This window comes from Stegodyphus dumicola, chromosome 2, assembly GCF_044657685.1.
Source record: "Stegodyphus dumicola isolate Sdum_Otavi_A_Nest chromosome 2, ASM4465768v1".
Lineage (NCBI taxonomy): Eukaryota > Metazoa > Arthropoda > Arachnida > Araneae > Eresidae > Stegodyphus > Stegodyphus dumicola.
In genome coordinates this window covers 117477427-117499957 of record NC_140769.1, presented here as the reverse complement: position 1 = coordinate 117499957, position 22531 = coordinate 117477427, and the positions used below count along the sequence as shown (strand labels likewise).

At 33.5% G+C, this 22531-nt stretch overlaps 1 protein-coding gene across 2 annotated transcripts in view; it reads right to left on the bottom strand.

Annotated features, from left to right (window-relative positions):
* The window catches only part of LOC118202708 (pyroglutamyl-peptidase 1), a 43405-nt gene that overhangs the window by 5595 nt on the left and 15279 nt on the right, over positions 1-22531 (bottom strand). For both annotated transcript variants that reach the window (XM_035374894.2, XM_085811079.1), the window contains 2 exons: positions 17728-17894; positions 2039-2271 (listed from right to left, as the gene is read on the bottom strand). In XM_035374894.2, the coding sequence (XP_035230785.1) occupies positions 2039-2271; positions 17728-17894 (400 nt within the window). The remainder of the gene's footprint in view (positions 1-2038; positions 2272-17727; positions 17895-22531) is intronic.

Here is a 22531-nt window from a genome sequence, read left to right as displayed (position 1 = left end):
AAAGCACAACATAGGATATGTATTAGATTTGTTTTAATATAGCTATTTTGACACAAAATCGGACTTTTTCTGAAATAACATACCAATTTTTTTCCATATTTCAATTCTACGACTCAAACTACACCAAATTACCAAGTTTTGTAAAAATCGCACAAGTAGTTTTAAAAAAAGGCCCCCCCTTAATGTTAATTGGGTTGTGGGTTATTCAATTATGGCAAAGCACACTAGGGCTATCTGCCTAAAGGAAGGAATGCCTTCGTGGAGGACTTTCTAAGGGAAACTGGCTCGTATACACGCTACACTTGGGGAAAACCACGAAAACGCCCATGTAGCCAGCCCGTTCGCGGGATTCGGACCGAACTACCAGTGTTCAGCGCCTTTACCACTCGGCTGCTGGTGGGCACCCCAATGTTAATTGAGTTTGGTATATATATGTATGGTTAATCTCTTTTTTTTTATTAAGCTTATTTGATTCTTCCTTTCACATTTCGAAATTCAGGTTCGTTTCAAATAAAATTCTCCCATTTTTTATGATTTATTTTTAAAATTTGTATTTTTAAATAATTTTTATAAATTTTTCAAAAAAAATTTGAATTATAATCTATAAAAATTTTGCCATCATCTTAAAGTAGATGTATTTCTAAGCATACCTGCAAAAAATTACATTTTTTTATTCAAAATTTCCGAAGATATACGTGAATTTACATATTGGCGTGCTTTGAAATTTGGCATATTTGTTGAAAGCAATAAAACATCAAATGTGGTTTAAACACTTTGCTAAAATTATTTGGAAGTAGTAACGACGTGACTTTTTTTCTGCTCATGCACAATGTAAAAAGATAGGAACAAGGGGCCCTTTTTTTCCGCTTCGGCATAATGAAGGGAAAGGAGAATTGGTTGCCATATATTAAGAAGTTCGCCAAATGAATTATTCTTGGACAAATTTAAAAAATTTTGCCAGGATACATTTTTTAATTTCTCCGTAAATTTCCCACCAAATTTTAGAAAATTTAATATCTAGGCATAATTTGAGTTGTACAATCGGAATATAGAAAAAAATTGCTATGTTATTTCGGAAAAAGTCCAATTTTGTGTCAAAATACCTATATTAAGACAACGCTAAATATAAATCTAATATATATCTTAAGTCGTGCTTTCAAGACATGAAAAAGCCATTTGAATTTTGTCAATCGGCCCAGTAAAAAGGAAGATATAGAACTGTCTTTTTTTTTCCTTTTTTTTGTGCAATGTACATTATGTAAATAATTAAATATTTGTGTGGCCTAACTTACTTAGTTTTATTTCGAACCTGCACCATCATTTCTCGTATTTCACTGCTAGTATTTATACCAAACAACGTGAATTCAGTGAGCCAGGACTTTAGATAGTAGATACTAGCAGCCAGTGTCATGCTGTTATTTATTTTCCTGTTTTGCACATGGCATCCCATGTCAGGATAAAGAATGTTATATTTGTGATTAACTTGCAGGTGTTCATATCTGGTAAGCAATTGAAAATCCTGAAGAGAAAATTCTTGCATTGATATTTATTCATCCTGCTTATTCACAATAACATCATTCCACAACTATTCATAATGAAATATAAGCAAGTCACGACATTTGGCAACTGGTAGCTCATTGAAAAGTACCATATAGTATATGCAAAAAGTAAAAGATGTAATATTATGTTACAAAAAGTAAAAAAAAAAATCTCTTCTTTCTACTTTAAAATGCACGTTAAATTAAAACATAGAAAAGAAGGCTTCATCTACCAAGTCTTCTTGGCTTATTTCGTTTGGTCAACAAACAGATACAGATTCAAAGCTGTTAGTTCGTTTATACACTTTAAAATTTGTATTTACTGTAAATCTTCAACAGATAAAATAATTAGAAAAATATATATTATCATATTTTTAAGGGAAACATATTCCTTAAAAAACACTTTAACTATCATTAAAAATTATGCTAAGAGTGTCCACCCAGCTCGATGGCAATTTTTAAAAAGAAAAATATATACTTAATAATTAAACTTCACTTACAATCCAGCATCCTTAGATGCTTGAGCTTTAACACAAGCCCCAGAGCCATACACATCCTCCAAAACTTTCTCGACATCTATACTAGTATACAAAACATCAGGACCATCACAACAACATGTATATCCAGAGGGAACTTGACCTGTTATATCACAACCATAATAATCATTTCTGTGAGCTAATTTTTCAATTGTAAGGCAGTTCGCTTGATCTGACATACCACAATGAACCACAAGCTGAAAGTAACAATAGGAAAATTGTTAAAACTTGTATTTTTACACATACTAAAACACTACATATTGATTTTTCATTCATATTAGCTCCAACAACAAGTATATTTGAATTTTGTTACTTAAATTAGCTGTGAGTATGTAAATAACCAAAAAGAAAATAAATAAATTCTGTTAAAATAACAAATATATTCATAATCAAAGCTTAAAAAACAAAAAGTATATGCAAACCTTCTGCTGAGTGCACGATAGCATAGTCAAGGTTATGCACTATTTAATAACAACATAAATTATACGATTCCTTAAAACACAAATAAAAATTAATTTTAGAGCTATGCACTAAAGAATAATAGATCTTATCTTTTAAAGAGTGTGAGACATTCAATCATGCTCAAGTCCAAATTTTGTGATAGTGAATGGTCTAACAAACGTACTATTATACAGGTGGCACAGTTAAATTTAGGATGCATTTTAATTCAGCTTTAAATGTAAAGTATATTAAAAATGCTGGAAGATTTATATTCATTTAACAGTAACCTAGAAGCAGTATCAACATAATATATAGCAATGAATACATTAAAAGCAATTACAGATACATCCAAAAATCAAGTTAAAAAAAAAAAAAAACACACACACACAAGTAAAGTTTTATTTGCTTCAGCAAAAGTGACATTTAACTGTTTTACATCTCTTTGTTTCTTGAATCAGAGATTCTGTATTTACTCATCGTTCATTAAAATTTTCATTAACAATTTGGAAGTCTGAAATTTTAAATTAAGAACTACAGTTTATGCATTCTGTCATGCACAAGTTATTTTACAGCAATATTGCTTTATGAAAGTAACTAAGCAGGTTTATCTGAGCTAACGGAGACAATTGACGTAGCCGATCCATCTCCAAAACCAATTTTTTACTAAAGTTGAAAATCTGAACTGCAGTCATACCGGAGCTAGTCGACACATGGAACAGACTCCGTTAGCTCAGATAAATCCCAGTGGGAACGGCCCTCAACAAAATTTAGGACCCGTAGGGACTGAAACCAGGCTGCAAATTATCTAACACTGGCTACGAATAAATCTTAAGTATACGTGGAATATTATTTATTCAGAACTAAGACAAATCTTGAATCTAGTCTTAAGTTAAACCTTGTGCAGGAAATAGACATACATATAATAAATATCTAAACTAATATAGTGCGATAGCACCAAGATAAAATTTAGCAAAATATGTCTTTGTCGGTAATCTCGTGATTTCCGATAGTCTACAGCAGATGCTAACTAAGCTTTATGAAAATAGCCGTGAATTTAAGGGTTTTTTAGATAGCGCAAACGAATTTTACAGTTAATGGAACATCTGAAGAAATGGTCATACCATGAAGATAATATAACATATAGTTCTTCATTGCATTGACATCTCATTCATCAATCAACTAATGGATGGCCAAATATGTTATGTGGCTCTAAACCCCAAAAATATCACTACTGATAGTGTAGAGAGCGATACAGAGGTTCTTGATATTGAAAATTTTCAATTGATAAGTTAGTCAGAACTCTTCACACAGCAATTATAAGCACTGAATAAGAAATTTTGTCATCTAGCAAATAATAATAATAATAATAATAATAATAATAATAATAATAATAATAAAAAGATAGAGAGAGAGAGAGAAGAAGGAAGCAATTTAAACCTATACCCCCCCCCCTTGAAAGAAATATTTAATCACGCACACAAACAAATATTGAGCTGTTTCTGTAAATTTTGATTTCCTTAAGGCTATGAATGCTTCATTACTTCATATTTTTAATTTTATAACATCTAACACGTCATCTTACTAAACTGTTGATCTATTATTCAGAAAAATCCCGAATTATCGATGCCCTGACGAGTTCAGGTCTTGGAATTTGTACTGTATTATTTTACGTAGTTGTAACACGTTACTTTTAAATAGCTGAATTTATTGATTAAAACTAATGCTAAATATCTTACATTTTGCAAAATTTCAACAGTCTGGAATACTGAAAATAAAAATCAGATGTTTACACCACATGACTTCTTTGTACGAAATATTAAATTATACACATTTTTTCCTGCCTTTCATTTAAACATATTTCCTCAAATTTCATTAGAGATATATTTCTCATTCAATTAATTCAGTTCTCGCTTCACAACAAGGCAAAAATACATAAAAACTCAAAATATCTATATTACAAACTGAAAACATAAAACACCAAATACAGTTAAAACAAAAACAAAACAAAACAAAGAAACCTTTTTACAATTAAAATTACAGTTTCCACGCAAAAACAAGCAATTCGTCCAGCAGGCAGATTTTTCGGTGCAAAAAAACTTTACTTAATCTGTTATGGATGCTATGCTGAGTCAATATGTGAGATAATTTAATAACTTAAATGATAATTCCAGAATGGATTAAGTATAACTTAATTCACAATACAAAAGAAGACATTACTTCGTTGTTGTGAAGCTTGTTCTCTAGATTAGCAAACAAATCCACTATTCTGCTAAATTTCAAATGTAAACAAATATAGCTGCAATGGTAAAAAAATTAGGCTTAGCCGCCTTTAAACAACTTTTAAATTGTTGATAAAATGAAGGTTAACTAAAGGCATAAAAACCTTAACTGGAAGATAAGAACAACATAATTCAATCTTTTTTAAAGCAAAAAACACACAATTTACAAACATATAAGAATAAAGAAACTGAGCTCACTATGCCGAGTAACTGAGTGCATATGTTTGTTTATATACCATAAAAGCATCTAAATTAATTATTAAATTGGCATAAAAGCAAGGCAGTTCTGTAATATAATAATTGCAACCGTGTATTAGAAATTTAAAACAATATCAGTAATCCAATTAAAGAAATAATTCATAGTAGTACATTCTACAACGCATTCTCAGCGGTTTTCTCGAGAATGTTCTCGAAGGTAGGTAAAAGCTATATATACCCTGCCTGTACACGTAGTAGGAGTATCTTGAATTCAGTAACATGACTAGTGTTTTGAGTTCAAAGATTAGCTTGAGAGCGATCAACCGGGTACTTTAGTGCTTTGCCGTGAAGTTGCCTTTACCGTTTTAGCCTGAAGGTTGTGTTGCTGATTATTTCAGTGTGTTTATCATAGTTTTTAGATGATTTTAAATGTGATTTTGAAACTTTCCTGTGTAATACTGCTGAATAAATTGTGTTTTCATTCTTTCCAGTGTTACCATTACAATTAGTCCAAATCTACGAACCCGTAAAACGCAATAATATCCTTTTGCAAAGTGAATCCTTTTCTTACGATTTTTTTATTTTAATTTTATATGGTTTTTCTCTCGCATTTCTGGCTTTATATCCGAATTTATGCAGATACTGCATACGAATTTATGCAGATTTCATACTGTTCGAGGTGTAACACAAGCACCTGAACAAGATGCAAGGTCATTATAGATAGTTCTACACTATTCGGGTTTCTTTCTTTATATTGACCTTTCAATCATTCTGCCTTCTCTTGCTGTAAGAACTTTTGCCCGTAACGTCCTCGATACTCCCACTTGATTTATATTATTATATACAGTTGATTTATATTTACTTACCACATTATAAACAATTAGAAATTTAATCTTAAAATTTTTCTATTTCACGGTACGTGAAGCCATTATTTCTTAAATTTACAATTCCATCAATAAACACAACTCATTCTGCTTTCCATACATTTTAGAATAAATTTATAATAAAAAAAAAAAAAAAAAAAGGAAAGTGGAGCTGATAAAACTAATAGAACGTTCTAAAACAAAACTGCATTTTTTTTCTTTCACTTTTAATACCTGAAGTCAAGTTTCCATCTTTTTCGTTAACTGTTCAAATATTTTTTTTTTCCCTTGGTAATTTGCATAATTTTTTTTTTTTTTTGTCATTGTGACAAGATTACATGACAGTTATTTTTTATTTATTATATAAGCAAATTTGAACTAGTTGCTATGCAAAAATTTAATTTACACTACTTTCAGTAAAATTATTGCATAAATTTGTGTTGTTCAAATACTTGTTTCCTCTACAGCATATACCTACATAAAGATTCTTCATCACTTAACTTAAAAATAACATAGGTTGAGAGACATATATGTTAAATAATGAAGAATCTGTATTGTTACGAATTTTGTACATAGGCAGATTATTTTAGCGCAATTATATGTGGAATTGTAGTAGCTTTTTTTTTTAGCCCGAAGGGCATTAGCACAGAAGGGCTATTAATTTCATTTTGGCATTTTGTGGTGTTTCACTTTTCAAATTGTTGCCACCAAATATTATCGCAATATATTATAGTTAAAGACATTAAATAATGAAGAATCTGCATAAATGTATGCATGTTTTTCGTTTGTGAGAAAACAACGGTACCTAGAGCCATCCAATTTTGAATAATGTATTTCTCCACCCGAATATGGACAACTGGAAGTCCAAATTTGGAATTTGTTTTATTATCTATTTCATATTTTTTAAGCATTTATGAGTTTTTGATCAAGAAACTCAACAATCTCAAAGCGAGCAACGGCAATACTGCACAAAAAAAAAAAAAAAAAAAAAAAAAACTCCAGCGAACAAGACTGTGTATCAGAAATTCTAAAGATATGCTCTTTTTAAATATTTTGTGATATTGCTGTTGAATTGAATTTTGTACTCTAAGTGAGAGGAACATGATATTTAATAAATAAAAAAAAACATGCAAAACATGAAAAAAAAAACCCTTTGCATAAAATCTAAAAACTTTGAGGGCTTTTTTTTTTGAGTGTGTGTGTAATGTAATATGAAAATCTAAAGAAGTGAAGCTATGAAAGTAAACATAGTATAAGGGCAAGTCTACTTAACATTGACTAGATGTCTATCTCACTAATTTGGCACAAAATCCCCAAACTTAGTGACTATTTGGATACATTTTGGCCCGGTCCCTGTATCACGGTAATAGGTATTGGAATTGAATAACTGTAATTGATTTTAGATGCTAACTGTACTTGGTCTGCCTTTTAGTAATTTCGAGAACCAGAAAGTACTAGAAATATCTCGGGTGAAAACCATGCAAGAACGGAGAGAGCATCTGCCTTGAGTTATTGCTGTTAGCTGTTAGTTCAGTGTGAGTTCGGAGTACTAAGATATCTTCGCTCATTAGATGCACTTTGCATTGCATTGTGTTTAACGTTTTTACAGTTAAAACTGTAAGTACTGATTATACTCTGTGATACTGTGAACACCTGTACAAGTATTTCTGAGGAAAGTTCCAGAACACTTCTTTTGAAATAATAAATTTTATTAACCTATCATTGTAGCTGTGTGCATTCATGCAACCCATATGCATATAATAATTTTGGTGTCAGAAATGAGATTGAATACCAGTGTCAAGTGCGATAGAAGAGCAATTAAGACAGTGTGGTGGCAGCCTTTGCTGCCTTCAAAGAAGAGATGGAAGCAGGACAAGAAACTGTTAAAGTAGAGATGAATGTTGGTTAAGCATCCGCTAAAGAGGAGATGAACGTTGTAACAGAAAAGATGGAAGCTGGTCAAGAAAAGACTGAAGCAGGTCAAGAGGAAATGAAAAGGGAAATTACTGCCATAATAGAAAACAAATTTGAGGCTATTGAATGCAGAATAGACATGTTTGAAAACGGGATTTGGAGAAAGAGTTTCTTCCATCAAAGAACAAATCGAAGAGAGAGTTTTTGCCATCGCCAAAGAAGTTGACACACTAAAAAAATGCATAGCAACAGCAGATAACAATGATGGTTTTAAATTTTTACGCATGTCTTCTGGATGGGAACGCCTACGCCAAATGGATGGGATTTCCAGGCGCATCAAAGCTGAACTTTTGAGAGAAGTGATTAAAAGATTATAGCACGTTTTCAGTTAAAAATGCTGTCAAGTGAAGCTCACGGAAACACTTCAGGAGCTCGCCATCTTCACCAAACGATGCATGCAAGAGAACTTTCACATTTGTAGCTATACGGGGTGGAGCAGCACCCTGCATAAAAGTCATACCTTAGAACAGGTGTTTATCACTCAGATTGGGGATGAAGCAACCCTGTAACATATCAGTGCACCTCGCACGCGTCACACGGACGGACAGTTTGAACAGCAGAACCACACATTTCCTCGAAAAAAAAAAAAAAGGGTTCGTTCATGATTGATGTGATAAATCCGCATCACACTGTGACCAACACCTGGAGCGGACGATAAAAAGAGTGACTAAGTCATGAAGGGACTAACTCCCTCTCTCACTACAGCTCATTTCATACACGATTCTCATGCGACATCACTGACATTTTGCTGCCCAGCGCTATATGTTGATCTTTCCTTGCAATTATTTTTGCTGTTAATAAAACCTGATGTCATTTTAAGCAAGTGTGTCAATTTTTACTTCTCTACCTATATTATTCTGTGAATTATTGAATTTTCAAATGCTAACGGACTTTTGAGTCACCTGTATATTGTATATGTTTGTATTTTGCTGTGTATATAAACTGTATGTTTAACCTCCTAATAAGAACTGTTAATTGTAACTATATTATAAGGTATTTTCCCCATCCTTTCTGCATGCCTCTGTCATGTAACTGTAGCACACTCGACGTGTATTTGAGAGGTCCTAGCTTCGAGTCCCGGTGACAGCACTGCTCATTTTCCACTTCTGCAGCATAAAAAAAAACCATACGAATTCTACAGCTTAATGGCATCGTCAGACAGGAAACCTATCTGGCAGGACATTTTGATCTATAGTCCTGTGGCGTTCCGACAGATACTTCAACTTCTATTCATGAGATGGCGCCACGTGTAAAATCCAGTTCTTAATCGGAGCAGCAAAGCGACATCTTTACTCACTCAGACTTCTCGTCGGACAAGTGTACGCGACGCTAGCACAAACTGTGTTCCGAGCTCTGTGTTGATCTCTGCAATGTAATTTAAATTGTAATTTAGTATTTAATATATTCTTTTGTTATAGGAGATTGTCTACTCTTATTTTCTTTAATTATATCATGCATTAAGCACACACGACCACCAAAAGTGGTGACCTTTTGACTGAGCACGCTACCGACAATGGATTTTTAACGACCCTAAGCCACGTGCATCCAAGGCATTCTGAAGAACTGACTAAAAATAACAATGAATATGGACATTAAACGTATGCTACAACGTACCCCTTCAATTAATTCTAGAAGTATTGATATATATTGCTTGTGTTTTTTTTTTCAAAGTCGTGCATATCATCGCAAGGAGCTTCAGCAAATCATCAATGTGATCTGTTCCGTTCCGCTGACTTCGCCAGTAGTGCAATAATTCTTCGATCATTCAACTTTTGTGACAAATGTGATACAATGGTGATTTTCGCTAAATGTGCTACATCAGTAATTTTTCCGCAACGTGCTACGGCAAAATTCTTCCCTCAGTGTTCGAAAGTAGTGAATTTTTTTCCCATGTGCTACAGGAGTGATTTCCTTTTTTCCTTCGAAAGTGCCTTAGCAGTGTGAAGTGGTGATTTTGTGTGTGCGCAATACAAAATAAACGCATCATTTTTTTTCTCAAATAAGGGTTTCTTTTCAAATGCATTTCGGTAAAATATTATTTGTGTGTGTAATTGCTGACCCTGTATTATTTGTGTGTGTATCATTACGTAAATTTTTTATGCATGGTTAAAATATTTATTGTTATGGCAAAATATCAATAGTGTATCATCTTGCTACAATATTTGTGCTGTTAAGTGTTTATTAATTAAAGTGAAAATTATCTATCAGTATGCCCGACGATATTCCACCAGAGCTACAAATCACACGCGTTGCGGTGAAGCCACCGCCTTTCTGGAAAAATAATCCTTCATTGTGGTTCGCTCAGATCGAAGCACAATTTTCTATCGCTCGCATTAGTGAGGATTCTACAAAATTCAACCACGTAGTTGCAGCAATTGAGTCTGATATTCTGAATTCAGTGCATGACTTAATTCTCAAACCACCTGATTGTGATAAATACTCCAAACTGAAACAGCGGCTCATTGAAATCTATTCAGAAAGTGAATCTTCAAAAATACGTACTTTACTACAAGGACTTGAACTTGGAGATCAGTGACCTTCATACTTGCTGTCACGAATGCGTGATCTGGCAGGAAGCCATTTTAGTGACGACTTGTTGAAGTCACTATGGCTTTCGCGTCTCCCTAATAACATACAAATAATTCTTCCTGCTTCCAATGAAGATCTAACCCGTTTAGCAGCAATGGCTGACAAAATTAATGAACTTGTTACTCCAGCTTATGTCAGTGCTGCTAATGCTGCACCTTCCAGTTCATCCCTCGACCAACAAGTGGCTGAATTGACCAAAAAAGTATCTGAACTCTCTACAAGTCTTCATGCTTCACGGAGATACAATCGATCAAATCAGGGCCCACGTAATAAATTTCGTGCCCGAAGCAGGAGTCAATCTCGTCATAATACTCGAACGCAGTACAAAGAACCCACAAGTCGCATATCTTTTTATCATATGAATTTTGGCTCTCAAGATCGCAAGTGTGCCCCTCCATGCACTTTTGTACAAGCGGGAAACTAAATGGGCGGTCTTCTGCTGGCCAACAGAATGTCCGCCACATCGACAGAATAGTACTGGCTGATCGTTCAACTCAGTTATGTTTTCTAGTAGATACTGGAGCTGACATATCAGTGCTCCCGAGAACTAAAACAAATGCTCACCAACTTAATAAACTTGTACTGTATGCAGCCAATAGTACCCAAATTGCAACCTACGGCACCAAACTATTGACACTTGATTTAAACTTGCGCCGGACTTTCAACTGGCCTTTTATTATTGCGGATGTAACTCAAGCAATTATTGGTGTCGACTTCTTGACACATTTCCACCTTCTAGTGGATGTCAAGAATAATTGCTTAATTGATGCTACAACTCAGCTGACATCACAGGGCCAAGCTTCTCACGTATCAAACGTACCTACCAACATAAGTGTTTTATTGGGCAGCACACGGTTTCATCGGTTATTAGCAGAATTCCCTGACATTTTAAACCCATCCAAATCAGGGCAGCATACTCATCAGCCAGAAGTGTATCATCACATTGAAACACATGGCCCACCTGTATTTTCCAAGCCTCGTCGTCTTTCTCCAGAGATGCTAAAAGCTGCTCGCAAAGAATTTGAATTCATGCCAGCACAGGGAACCATTCGCCCATTTAAAAGTCCATGGGCCAGTCCACTTCACATGGTTAAAAAGTCTAATGGTGACTGGCGGCCTTGTGGAGATTATCGTCGACTTAATGCCATCACAGTCCCTGACAGATATCCAGTCCCACATATCCAAGACTGTACCCATCTTTTTCATGGAACAAACATATTTTCTACCCTCGATCTTGCCAGAGCATATCATCAGATCCCAGTGCATGCTGAAGATGTGCCCAAGACCGCAGTGACTACACCATTTGGTCTCTTTGAGTACTTATATATGCCATTTGGCCTTCGCAATGCTGGCCAAACATTTCAGCGTTTCATACACCAAGTACTGTCTGGCCTCGATTTCTGCATTCCATATTTTGATGATATCCTGGTTGCATCTACAGATGCGGAAGAACATTTTAAACATCTGCGTCAGATTTTCACTCGCCTTAAAGATCATGGATTAAAACTAAATCCATCCAAATGTGTACTTGGTCAACCCTCAGTTTCCTTTCTTGGATGTCTTATTACCCAGAATGGAGTCAAACCTTTACCGGAAAGAGTCAAAGCAATTAACGACCTACCTCAGCCCAAAACCATCTCTGAACTGAAGCGTTTTCTAGCAATGTTAAATTTCTACCGACGCTTTCTGCCAAATGCCGCAAAAACACGAGCCTGCTTACATGAGTTTCTGAAGAATAGCAAAAATAACGATCAACGAGCTGTCCCTTGGACTGAATCTGCATCTGCAGCATTCGTGCAATGCAAACACGATCTGGCAAATGCAGCCACACTTTCTTATCACTCACCTAGTGATCAGCTCTCTATAATGGTAGATGCATCTGACACGGCCATAGGAGCAGTGCTTCAAGCCCATACCACTAAAGGACTTTCCCCAATGGCATTCTTTTCCAGAAAACTCACTACTGCAGAAAGGAAATACAGCACATATGACAGAGAGCTACTTGCTGTGTACTGTGCTGTTAAATACTTCCGGCACAACTTGGAAGGACACAACTTCATCATTTTCACCGATCATCGACCATTAACCTTCGCTTTTAGAAAAAACTCTGACTCATGTTCTCCTCGTCAGCTTCGACATCTGGATTTCATCGCCCAGTTTAGTACAGATATCAGATATGTCTCTGGTACTGATAATTGTGTCGCTGATGCCTTGTCTCGGGTAAACAATATCAACCTCACTACCAAAGATTTCTCTGAAATTGCAAAAGCTCAACTGCATGATGAGGAACTCAAGAACCTAATCTCAAATCCACAAACCTCCCTTCAGTTACAACCGCTGCACATTGATCCAACGCTTAAAATTTACTGTGACATAGAGAACAATAGAATACGTCCCTATATTCCTGTCAATTTTAGACGTGAAGTGTTTAATGCCTTGCACAATTTGGCACATCCTGGAATCCGTGCCACCAAAAAGCTGATCGCAGACAGATTTGTCTGGCCAGCAATGAATCAAGACATCACAGAATGGACTCGTTCATGTATTAGATGTCAACGGTGTAAAGTATCCCGTCACACTCACAGCCCCATTCAACAATTTAACCTTCCAGCAAGACGCTTTGATCATGTGCACTTAGACTTGGTTGGCCCATTGCCTCCTTCAAATGGTTACACTTACCTCCTCACTTGTATTGATCGGTACACAAGATGGCCTGAAGCCATTCCTATTGAAAATATATCCGCTGAAACTGTAGCTCGAGCATTCATCTCCCAGTGGCTTTCAAGATTTGGCATGCCTACCACCATCACTACTGACCAAGGCCGACAATTTCAATGTCACTTGTTCGCATCCCTCACCTCTCTTCTTGGCATTCGCCATATTCGCACAACACCATACCATCCATCTGGAAATGGGATGGTGGGACGCTTTCACCGATCTCTCAAACAAGGTCTGAAGTGCCACAGTAGCACACACTGGACAGAAGCCTTACCCCTAGTCTTGCTTGGTCTTCGCACAGCATTCAAAGAAGACATTGGTAGCACTTGTGCTGAAATGTTATATGGTGCAACCCTCCGTCTGCCAGGTGAATTCTTTCACCCGGAATCTACTCCAGTTATCGACCCTCCAACATTCCTTCAACGTTTACGTGAGACCATGAGCAATATCTCGCCAACCCCAGCATCTTCGCATAACCAGCCAAGCTATTTTGTACATCCTGCGCTTGAGACATCTTCGCACGTATTCGTGCGCAACGATGCAATTAAGCCAACTTTAACACCTTCATATGATGGTCCATTCAAAGTTGTCAAACGAACACCAAAACATTTCACCATCATCTGCAATGGCAAACAATCAGTGATTGGAATCGATCGTCTCAAACCAGCATTTCTAATGCAAGATCCAACAACTTCCTCATCAACATCACTCCCGGAAGAAAGCTTACATCCCGTTAAAGAGCAACCTAAAACTACCAGATCTGGAAGAAAGGTTAAATTTAACCCAAACTACTTATAACGTACCGATGGTACTTGGGGGGGAGTACTGTGGCGTTCCGACAGATACTTCAACTTCTATTCATGAGATGGCGCCACGTGTAAAATCCAGTTCTTAATCGGAGCAGCAAAGCGACATCTTTACTCACTCAGACTTCTCGTCGGACAAGTGTACGCGACGCTAGCACAAACTGTGTTCCGAGCTCTGTGTTGATCTCTGCAATGTAATTTAAATTGTAATTTAGTATTTAATATATTCTTTTGTTATAGGAGATTGTCTACTCTTATTTTCTTTAATTATATCATGCATTAAGCACACACGACCACCAAAGTCCTATGACAAAACAATACTGGGCTCTCTGGGACTCAGTATTGTACTGGAAGTTTGAATTGGATGACAGACAGAAATTCCGATGGCAGCTGATACTTCCAAGATCCCGGATACTTGACATCCTAAAAGAATTATATAGCAGTTCATAAGAAGGCCCCCTTCAGAATAATAAAGAAGCTGTATAGAGTTCGAGAATGCATTCCTGGAGTAATGCAAGGACCGAGGAGCAAAAGTGGTGTCAATCTTGTGATGATTCTGCAGGTCGGAAAAAGCCGAAGAAACGTAGCCGAGGGAAGCTGCAACGTTACCATGTAGGAACATCTATTGAATGCATTGCCACTGACATACTGGGACCGCTGCCATGAACTGCTGATGGGAACAAATTCATCCTGGTTATCATTGGTTACTTCACCAAGTGGTCTGAAGCGTATCTTATTCCTGATCAAGAGCCTGCCACGGTAACAGAGGTAATGATGCAGCATTGGATTTCCAAATCAGGATTGCCTCTTTGTTCACATTCCGACCAAGGAAGAAATTTTACCTCGGCTACAATTAAAGAATTCTGCAAACTACTCGGCATTGACAAAACCCAACCAAGACCTTTACATCCCTAGTCAGATGGCATGGTAAAGAGGTTTAATCGAACCATCCTCAATAACCTCTCGCTGGTTGTTTAAAGAAATCAAGAGAACTGGGACAAGAAATTATTTACCTTTTTACTGGCCTATCGCAGTGCTGTCTGTGAGACTACCGGCTATTCCCATCCCAGGTCTCTTCGGTCGTGGTCTTCGTCTGCTTAGCAATCTCTTGTTTGGTTGTCGTTCCGCTGCACCTTCATCGCCTGAAGAGTACATGCAAGATCTCCAGGCCCAGTTTGATGTGATGCACAGTTTTATACAAGTACGAGTGAACTTGGCGATGGAGAAGATGAAGACCCATTACAACATGAGAGCTAAAGGACATCGATTTAACGAGAGAGACAAGGTGTAGTTGTGGAATCCGATTCTCTACTTCTTGGGATGGACCTTACAACAGGTACTTACTTACTAAACAGGTTGAACGACGACATACTATTTCAGATCCAAGTCACCGGATTCTAAACCTAAAGTCGTTCATTATGACAGGCTAGCCCCTAAGTATGGCCATAGTATATAGTCCGCACGGTGCATGTATAATGTAAATAGTATACGAAGACAATGGACATATTTGTATATAATTTGTAAATTTACGCATTTATTTAATGTTTTAGCACTTGATTTGTTTTATTTATTGGAATTATTGCTTAAGAAATGCATTAATTTTTCTTACTTGTAAGTATGACTTCCTTTCGATGGAATGTACTGAATGTACAGAATAATATAAAAAATTTTACGGTACTTACTATATTTTATATTGAAAAATATTGCACTATCTTAAAATATTTTGCATTAAGTTCCCTGTTCAGAATGTTCTAGAATAAAACAGCACATCAAATAAATCTTTTAATTCAGCTTCCTTGAAAAAAAAAAAAAAAAAAAAAAAAAAAAAAGCACCATATTTTTTTAGAAAAAGTATCCCTTATAAATTTAAATAAGCATTTGTGCATGTTGTGAAAATATTTACCATTTAGTTAGGAAACAAACAAATGATTCCTTTCATAGAAGATATAAGGAACTCGAGTACCTCCTATGAGACTTCCTTTAAATACCAGGAATCAAAACTAGGAACCGGTATGAATTCTTGCAAACTTACTGAGTAAATGTTTCCCCTCTCCATTTTTTCCATACTTTGTTATAGAATTGTCACCAGGAATAACAGGATAAAGCATTTCCAACTTCCAATTCATATTCATTTTGATGATCATTTCCTGCAATTGAACTATTTTCCAATCCTGAATTTTATTTCGTGTTTTAATATTTAAAAAAGATTCTGCAACCATTGTTGTTCCTATTCATAGATCATTTCGCAAATGACCACTATTAATGTTAACAGAAAGCAAAACATTAATAAATGTTCAAAATTATAAACTTCCAAAAATCACCTCATGAATGGCAGATAAAAATATGGCTTAAAATTTGAAATACTTTGCATTTACACTACATCACAAATGATTCTTAAAAGTAAAATTATAGCTAGAAAACATTGAATATGATATTAATTTACTTACTCAAAATTCTTTCTGGCTGGGTTAATTATTATTCCAACATGTGTGTTAAAGCGTTAGGCTGATCAGCAACATTCTTTTGTGATAAATGATAAGCAACAGACCTTACATATCATCAATTAGTAATAATATGCTCTCCTATTTCTGATACATAATTATAAAAAAAAATTATCACTCACTAAAAACACACTTTTAAAACATGTTTACAAAAAATGGAAGGGGGGGACCATATATAACATTTTTTTAATCCCTTTCTTCATATTATATAAATATTGTCAATTAAATATAGTAATAAAATCCTGTATATTTCTTTAAATTGCAATTCTGCTGCAAAACTGCAATATGGCATTTTTTAAAAAACATATACAGTCAAAAGTCTTTAATCCGGACTAGTCGGAACTTTGGCGATTCCGGATTATCGATCATCAGTTTAAATCTGGTAAGATGGCATACAGAAATTATAAAATTAAAAATATGAAACCATAATTTATGAAATAAAGAGCAATTATGATCTAAAGGGTATCAAAATTTACAAAAAAAAAAAAAAAAAAAAAAAGGCTTAATATTTATTTGTTTACTTTATTAAACATTTCTTTCAACGCGCGCATGGGTAAAGCATACATTACGCATAGTCGAAATTAGAAAATTGCAACCAGAAAACTATTTGATGTGTATTCGTGATATTTATAATGATGAAGAATTTGATTTAAATCATATCAAAGACGGAGTACATCGAGATGAAATACTACATTTAGTAAGGAATTATAAGCCGAATAAAATAAGAACATTTGCCCTGAAGATAAGGATAGTGCTGACAGATCAACTTCCAATTCATTGCACGTCATGACGTTTCCCTCTCCCCCCCTCACTGCAGCGTGAAATTGATAAACAGATTTGGGAATGGTTAGAGAAACAAAGGATATGCCTTTATCCGTTTTTTGCAGCAATTCCACTTTTTGTTTGATTGACATCGAAACATGCTTTCCTTTGGCAGCTCCAGAATCGGAAATTCTTTTTGACATAATCGAAAGTTCAAGCTTACTTTTATAAAATTATTCTAAAAGTCTGCAAAAAATAATAAGCCAGATCCAATTAGAAGATTAAGAAACAATGCAATCTGCAACATTAACTGAAATAGATAATTTTAGCTTAGCTTATACTGTTCGTTATACATTAAATGCGCATTCGTAAATGTATTATGCACATGGGTAAATGCATAATGCGTTTACGCATGTGTAGAAAGTTTGTAGCTTTGAGGTCCGTATTATAGATCATTCCGGATTATGGACGTCCAGATTAAAGACTTTAGAAGATTTCTATGACAAAAAAATTAAAATTTACCTTTGGATTATACTCTTTCCACAAAAGAGGTACAACTTCAGACACCATACCATATTCCACAGGTAATTCTTTGGCTACTATGTGATAATCAGTAATATTCAACTTTAGGAGTTCTTTCACAGTAAGCCAGCTTGAATTTTCAGTATGACTTCTGAATGGTCCAAAACCTATAATTAGAAATTTATACTTTAATAATAATGATAATAATATTAATAATAATAATAATTTGGAAAAACGAGTTCTTGCCGATATGTCAAAATTCACAACAGGACGGGTCAAATAAACACAACTATTCAATTAATATTATTTATCTTATAGACTGTGTTATGCAGACTGATAGAAACGTTTACAATATACAAAACATTTTTAGCATGTAGAAATCTCGGTTTTAAAAGTAACTGAGTACAAAAAATTCAAAAAGAAAAAAAAAAAAAAAAAAAAAGTCCTTAAAATATTATCTGAATTTAATAAACTGAAGAGCATGGCCAAGATGGGGAGTTGAAACAAACTCTTCTTTTCTAAGTATTTTTACAAAATATGCTGTATATTTACTGCAATAAATCATTTGTCAGAAAAAACTTTTCAACAGCTGAAAAAAGTTTATACAATTTTTAAGTTACTTGAGAAATGCGTACATGTGTTGTATACACTTCCCACTTTTATGCAAGGATTAATTAACGATTTGCAAGAAGTTACTTTATTATTGTAACCTGAATAATAATGTAACCTGTACTTATATACAGTGGTCATTTTAAACAAATACAGTATTACTGTATTTGCAATTCCTGTTAACGTTACTTCTTTAGAATGTTGGCAATCCATATAAAAACGGGCACTATTTTGATGCATTGCCAAGTATAGCATTTCTTTACCTGTTTCAAAAGAATAAAATTATTTCAAAAGAATAAATTGAATTTAAATACAAATTTAATTAATTCTTTGTGCCATTGCTGCAAGGAATGAAATTTAAATTTTAACAAACATGTATATACGTAAAAAGCAAATTTAAAGTTAAAATAATTAAAAAATGTGCAAACATATAAAAGATTTAATTTTCGAATTAATCTACAATATCATTTAAATTCAGATAGCATAAGTAAATCAATTAAGACACAATAACACGCCGAATAAATACTAATTCAGAAATCAAACAACAAAAATCAGCGTTATATTTACAAAGTTTTCACAGGACTAGTTTCGATGGTTTTACCGAACCACCATCTTCAGCTGCAAAACCGCTAATGAACAAGATAGGAAATAATGATTAGATAAGATAAGAAAGCCTGGACAAGAATAAGCAAGTGGTGCCATCTGTTGGTAAAACCAGAACTAAAACATAATTTCTTTAAAGGCCGAAGGCAAATTTGGATTGGAATTAGGATCGTTAACTAGAACAGAAAGATTTTTATGAATGTGAAATGCCTCTAGAAAATCCAGTTCTCCAATGGAAGATGTTTTTTGAATAATTTTGGCAGCAGAAAAACTGAAAGTGTGGTTTTCGGACCAGCAATGTTGAGCAACAGAAGACTTCTGTGTTTCCTTTTTTCTAACATATGCCTCATGTTCCTTGACGCGAAATTTTAAGGCTCTCTTAGTTTGGCCAATGTAAATTAAACCACACTGGCAAGGAATCCTATAAATACCCCAGGAATTCATATCCGGAATGGGGTCCTTGAGTATGGAACTCGGAATTTTATTGATGGGAGAATAAATCTTTCTGTTCTAGTTAACGATCTTAATTCCAATCCAAATTTGCCTTCGGCCTTTAAAGAAATTATGTTTTAGTTCTGGTTTTACCAACAGATGGCGCCACTTGCTTATTCTTGTTCAGGCTTTCTTATCTTATCTAATCATTATTTCCTATCTTGTTCATTTGCGGTTTTGCAGCTGAAGATGGTGGTTCGGTAAAACCATCGAAACTAGTCCTGTGAAAACTTTGTAAATATAACGCTGATTTTTGTTGTTTGATTTCTGAATTAGTATAAGTAAATCAAGTTCAAAAACAACCATAAAAACAAATTCACCAATTTAGCAAATTAAAATTAATCTAATTTTTTTTTTTTTTTTTTTTTTTAATGCATAAGTGAATGACTGTTGAGCAGGCAGGAGACAGACTTATCAAGGGGAAGTTGCCTCCAAACCTAACTCTACAATCATTCAATTCGTATTACGTCATTCATGCAGGCAAGGGTAAAAGTCAAAACCAAAAGTAAATACATGGTGAATAATGTCCAAAAAGAAATACCAATAAAGTGGTACCCTGAGAAATTAGCAATTAAAATAAAGGTCTAAAAGGAAAATACCAATAATGAAGTATTTTGAGAATTAAGCAATGTAAAGTCTAGTATTAAATTAAATTAAAAAATTTTTTAAATTAAATTTTTCAGAAAAATTAATTTAGAAACCAATGCATTTTAGAAACCCTTGTCTACAGAAACCTCCCCGACACGAATATGCATATCAATCAAAAAGAAACTAAAAAGGAACTAGACTTAATTTATATAAACCAATAAGAAACTAAAAAGGAACTAGACTTAATTTATATAAACCAATAAGAAACTAAAAAGAACTAATTCATAATTTATAAAAAAACAAATACTTAAAAATATAATTACATATCTAGAAAATATTTGAATACTACATAAAAAATATTTAAAAGCAAGTAAATAGTTAAGTTTTAATTCTAACTTACCTACCATATATCGTTGGGGTCTGTAAAAGTATTTCCTAAATGATGTAAATTATATAGATGGCGCTTATGTAAGTAAAGTTGAGTGCCAAGCTGCTATCTTTGTTTTATTAAAAATTTTGTAAACTTTAATATTAAAATATTTAAATAATATAAATCTAGAAAAAATCAAAGAATATCCTAAAAGTATGCAATTCAAGTTGTAATTTTAACTGACCAACTATTTATGGTAGGGAGTTTAGTAGCTGAGCCAATCAAGAGATGTAAGTTTGCTCTGCAAATATCATAAAAAGAGTACTCTAATTGAAGTAAAGTAGAGTTAAGTGGTTATTGTGAACTAATAAATGTAAACTGTTTGTAATGTTAAATGTGTGTTGCAAAATTGTGTAAATAATGCAAAAAATTATTTTTTAGTGAAAAATGCAAATTAAAAAGTAATTAAGTAAAACTGAAATGTTTAAAATTTAAAAATGTTTTAAAATAAAATTTAAATTTTAAAAAGTCTTAAAAAATACCCCAAATTTTTTTAAGTAAAATTTAAATTTTGAAATGAATTCCTAAAAATTATTTATTTATTAAATTGAATTCCTTAAAAATGTTTATTAAAAGCTAAATTTAAAGAAAGAAAATATTAATAAACTTGATTCCAGCTGGTATAGCAAAACTTTACTAAATACTGGCTAAAGTATGGAAAATTAGAAGAAGATTAATATCTTCACTCAATTCGGACTATAACTGAGACTTTTGAAAAGAGTTGGCCCTTTATTAGTAATAGGACAGAATCCAGTATTGATTAAATATACTTATTTACAAATTTATTTACAATAAAAATTTACAAGATAATTCCTTTACTCTTCTACATCCTCCATTACCCTCCAGCTAAGGTTCAAGGTAATGTTATCATACCATAAAGAGCCAAAAAATTATAAAGTTAATGCCTGCCTTTTTAATATATAAATTAATAAATTTTGGTGGTACTTGGTTATCAACTTGAACATTAATTAGCTTTATTACTTCTTCCTTTAAATCTTCTATTTCAGTACATATACTTTTTATTCTGATTATTTGGTTATGAAACATGTTTTCTATTACTTTTCTAGAGATATTAGAGTTCCAATTAATTAGCTTAATAGTATGAAAATGGAAATTCCTTCTTTTATCATATAATTTAATTTTGCTGTGTTTAATAATTAGCAGGTCTAGGTATTCAATAGTATCTTGATTCATATTCGTTTTATTAAGTGTTAAACTATTTGGGTAAATTTTGAATTGCTCAAAAGCAGAATTATTATTGAAAGTTCTTATATCTGATACGCATGCCCCCAGGGGTATGTGAAATAATCTCGGGTATGCAGAAAATAAAGATGATAGATTGAACATAAGAGAAATGACAAAAAGTTGTAAAAACTGGCACTTCAAATACAAATTACATTTCATTATGAAAAACAAAAATAATTAAATTGAGTCCAAAACAATTGTAATTTAGTAAAATATAAATATTTTAAATTCAGTTTAGGCATATATTTTATCTGTGGGAGCAGAAACAGTCAACACGGATAGAATCATTGGCCAACACCTGATAATAATAGGTATATTTCAATAATCCTTACACAAAGTACGCAGGATATTTGGCATGATTTTCTGTAATAAAATTTTATTTCTACTAAGAATTTGTGGTAATCCCAGTGTTAGTCATTGGAAAGGTTATAATTTCTCCATTTCTTTGTCTCAGTATTGCCAATCCTACTATACGTATAGTACTTGTATCATAATTTAAAATTAATATACTCGAAAATTATGGGTATATTACATAAATTGCACTGTAATTTTAAATATCAATAGCAACACTGCTTTGTCTGTCTTGCAATTTTTATCATCTGAACATTCCCAGACAGCCCGTCTCCAAAAATAAATGTATAGTTTTGGTGAAATAAAAGTATATTTTTTGTACACCATTTTTAAGAAAATTATACGAATAAAAAAAAATTATTGTCGACACTTTAGCGTATTTTACACGTTATTTTCACGAAAATTATAGGAAGCCAAATGTACTTTAATTAAAAATAAATAAATAAATAAATAAATAAAATAAACCACAAACATCATAGTACTTTT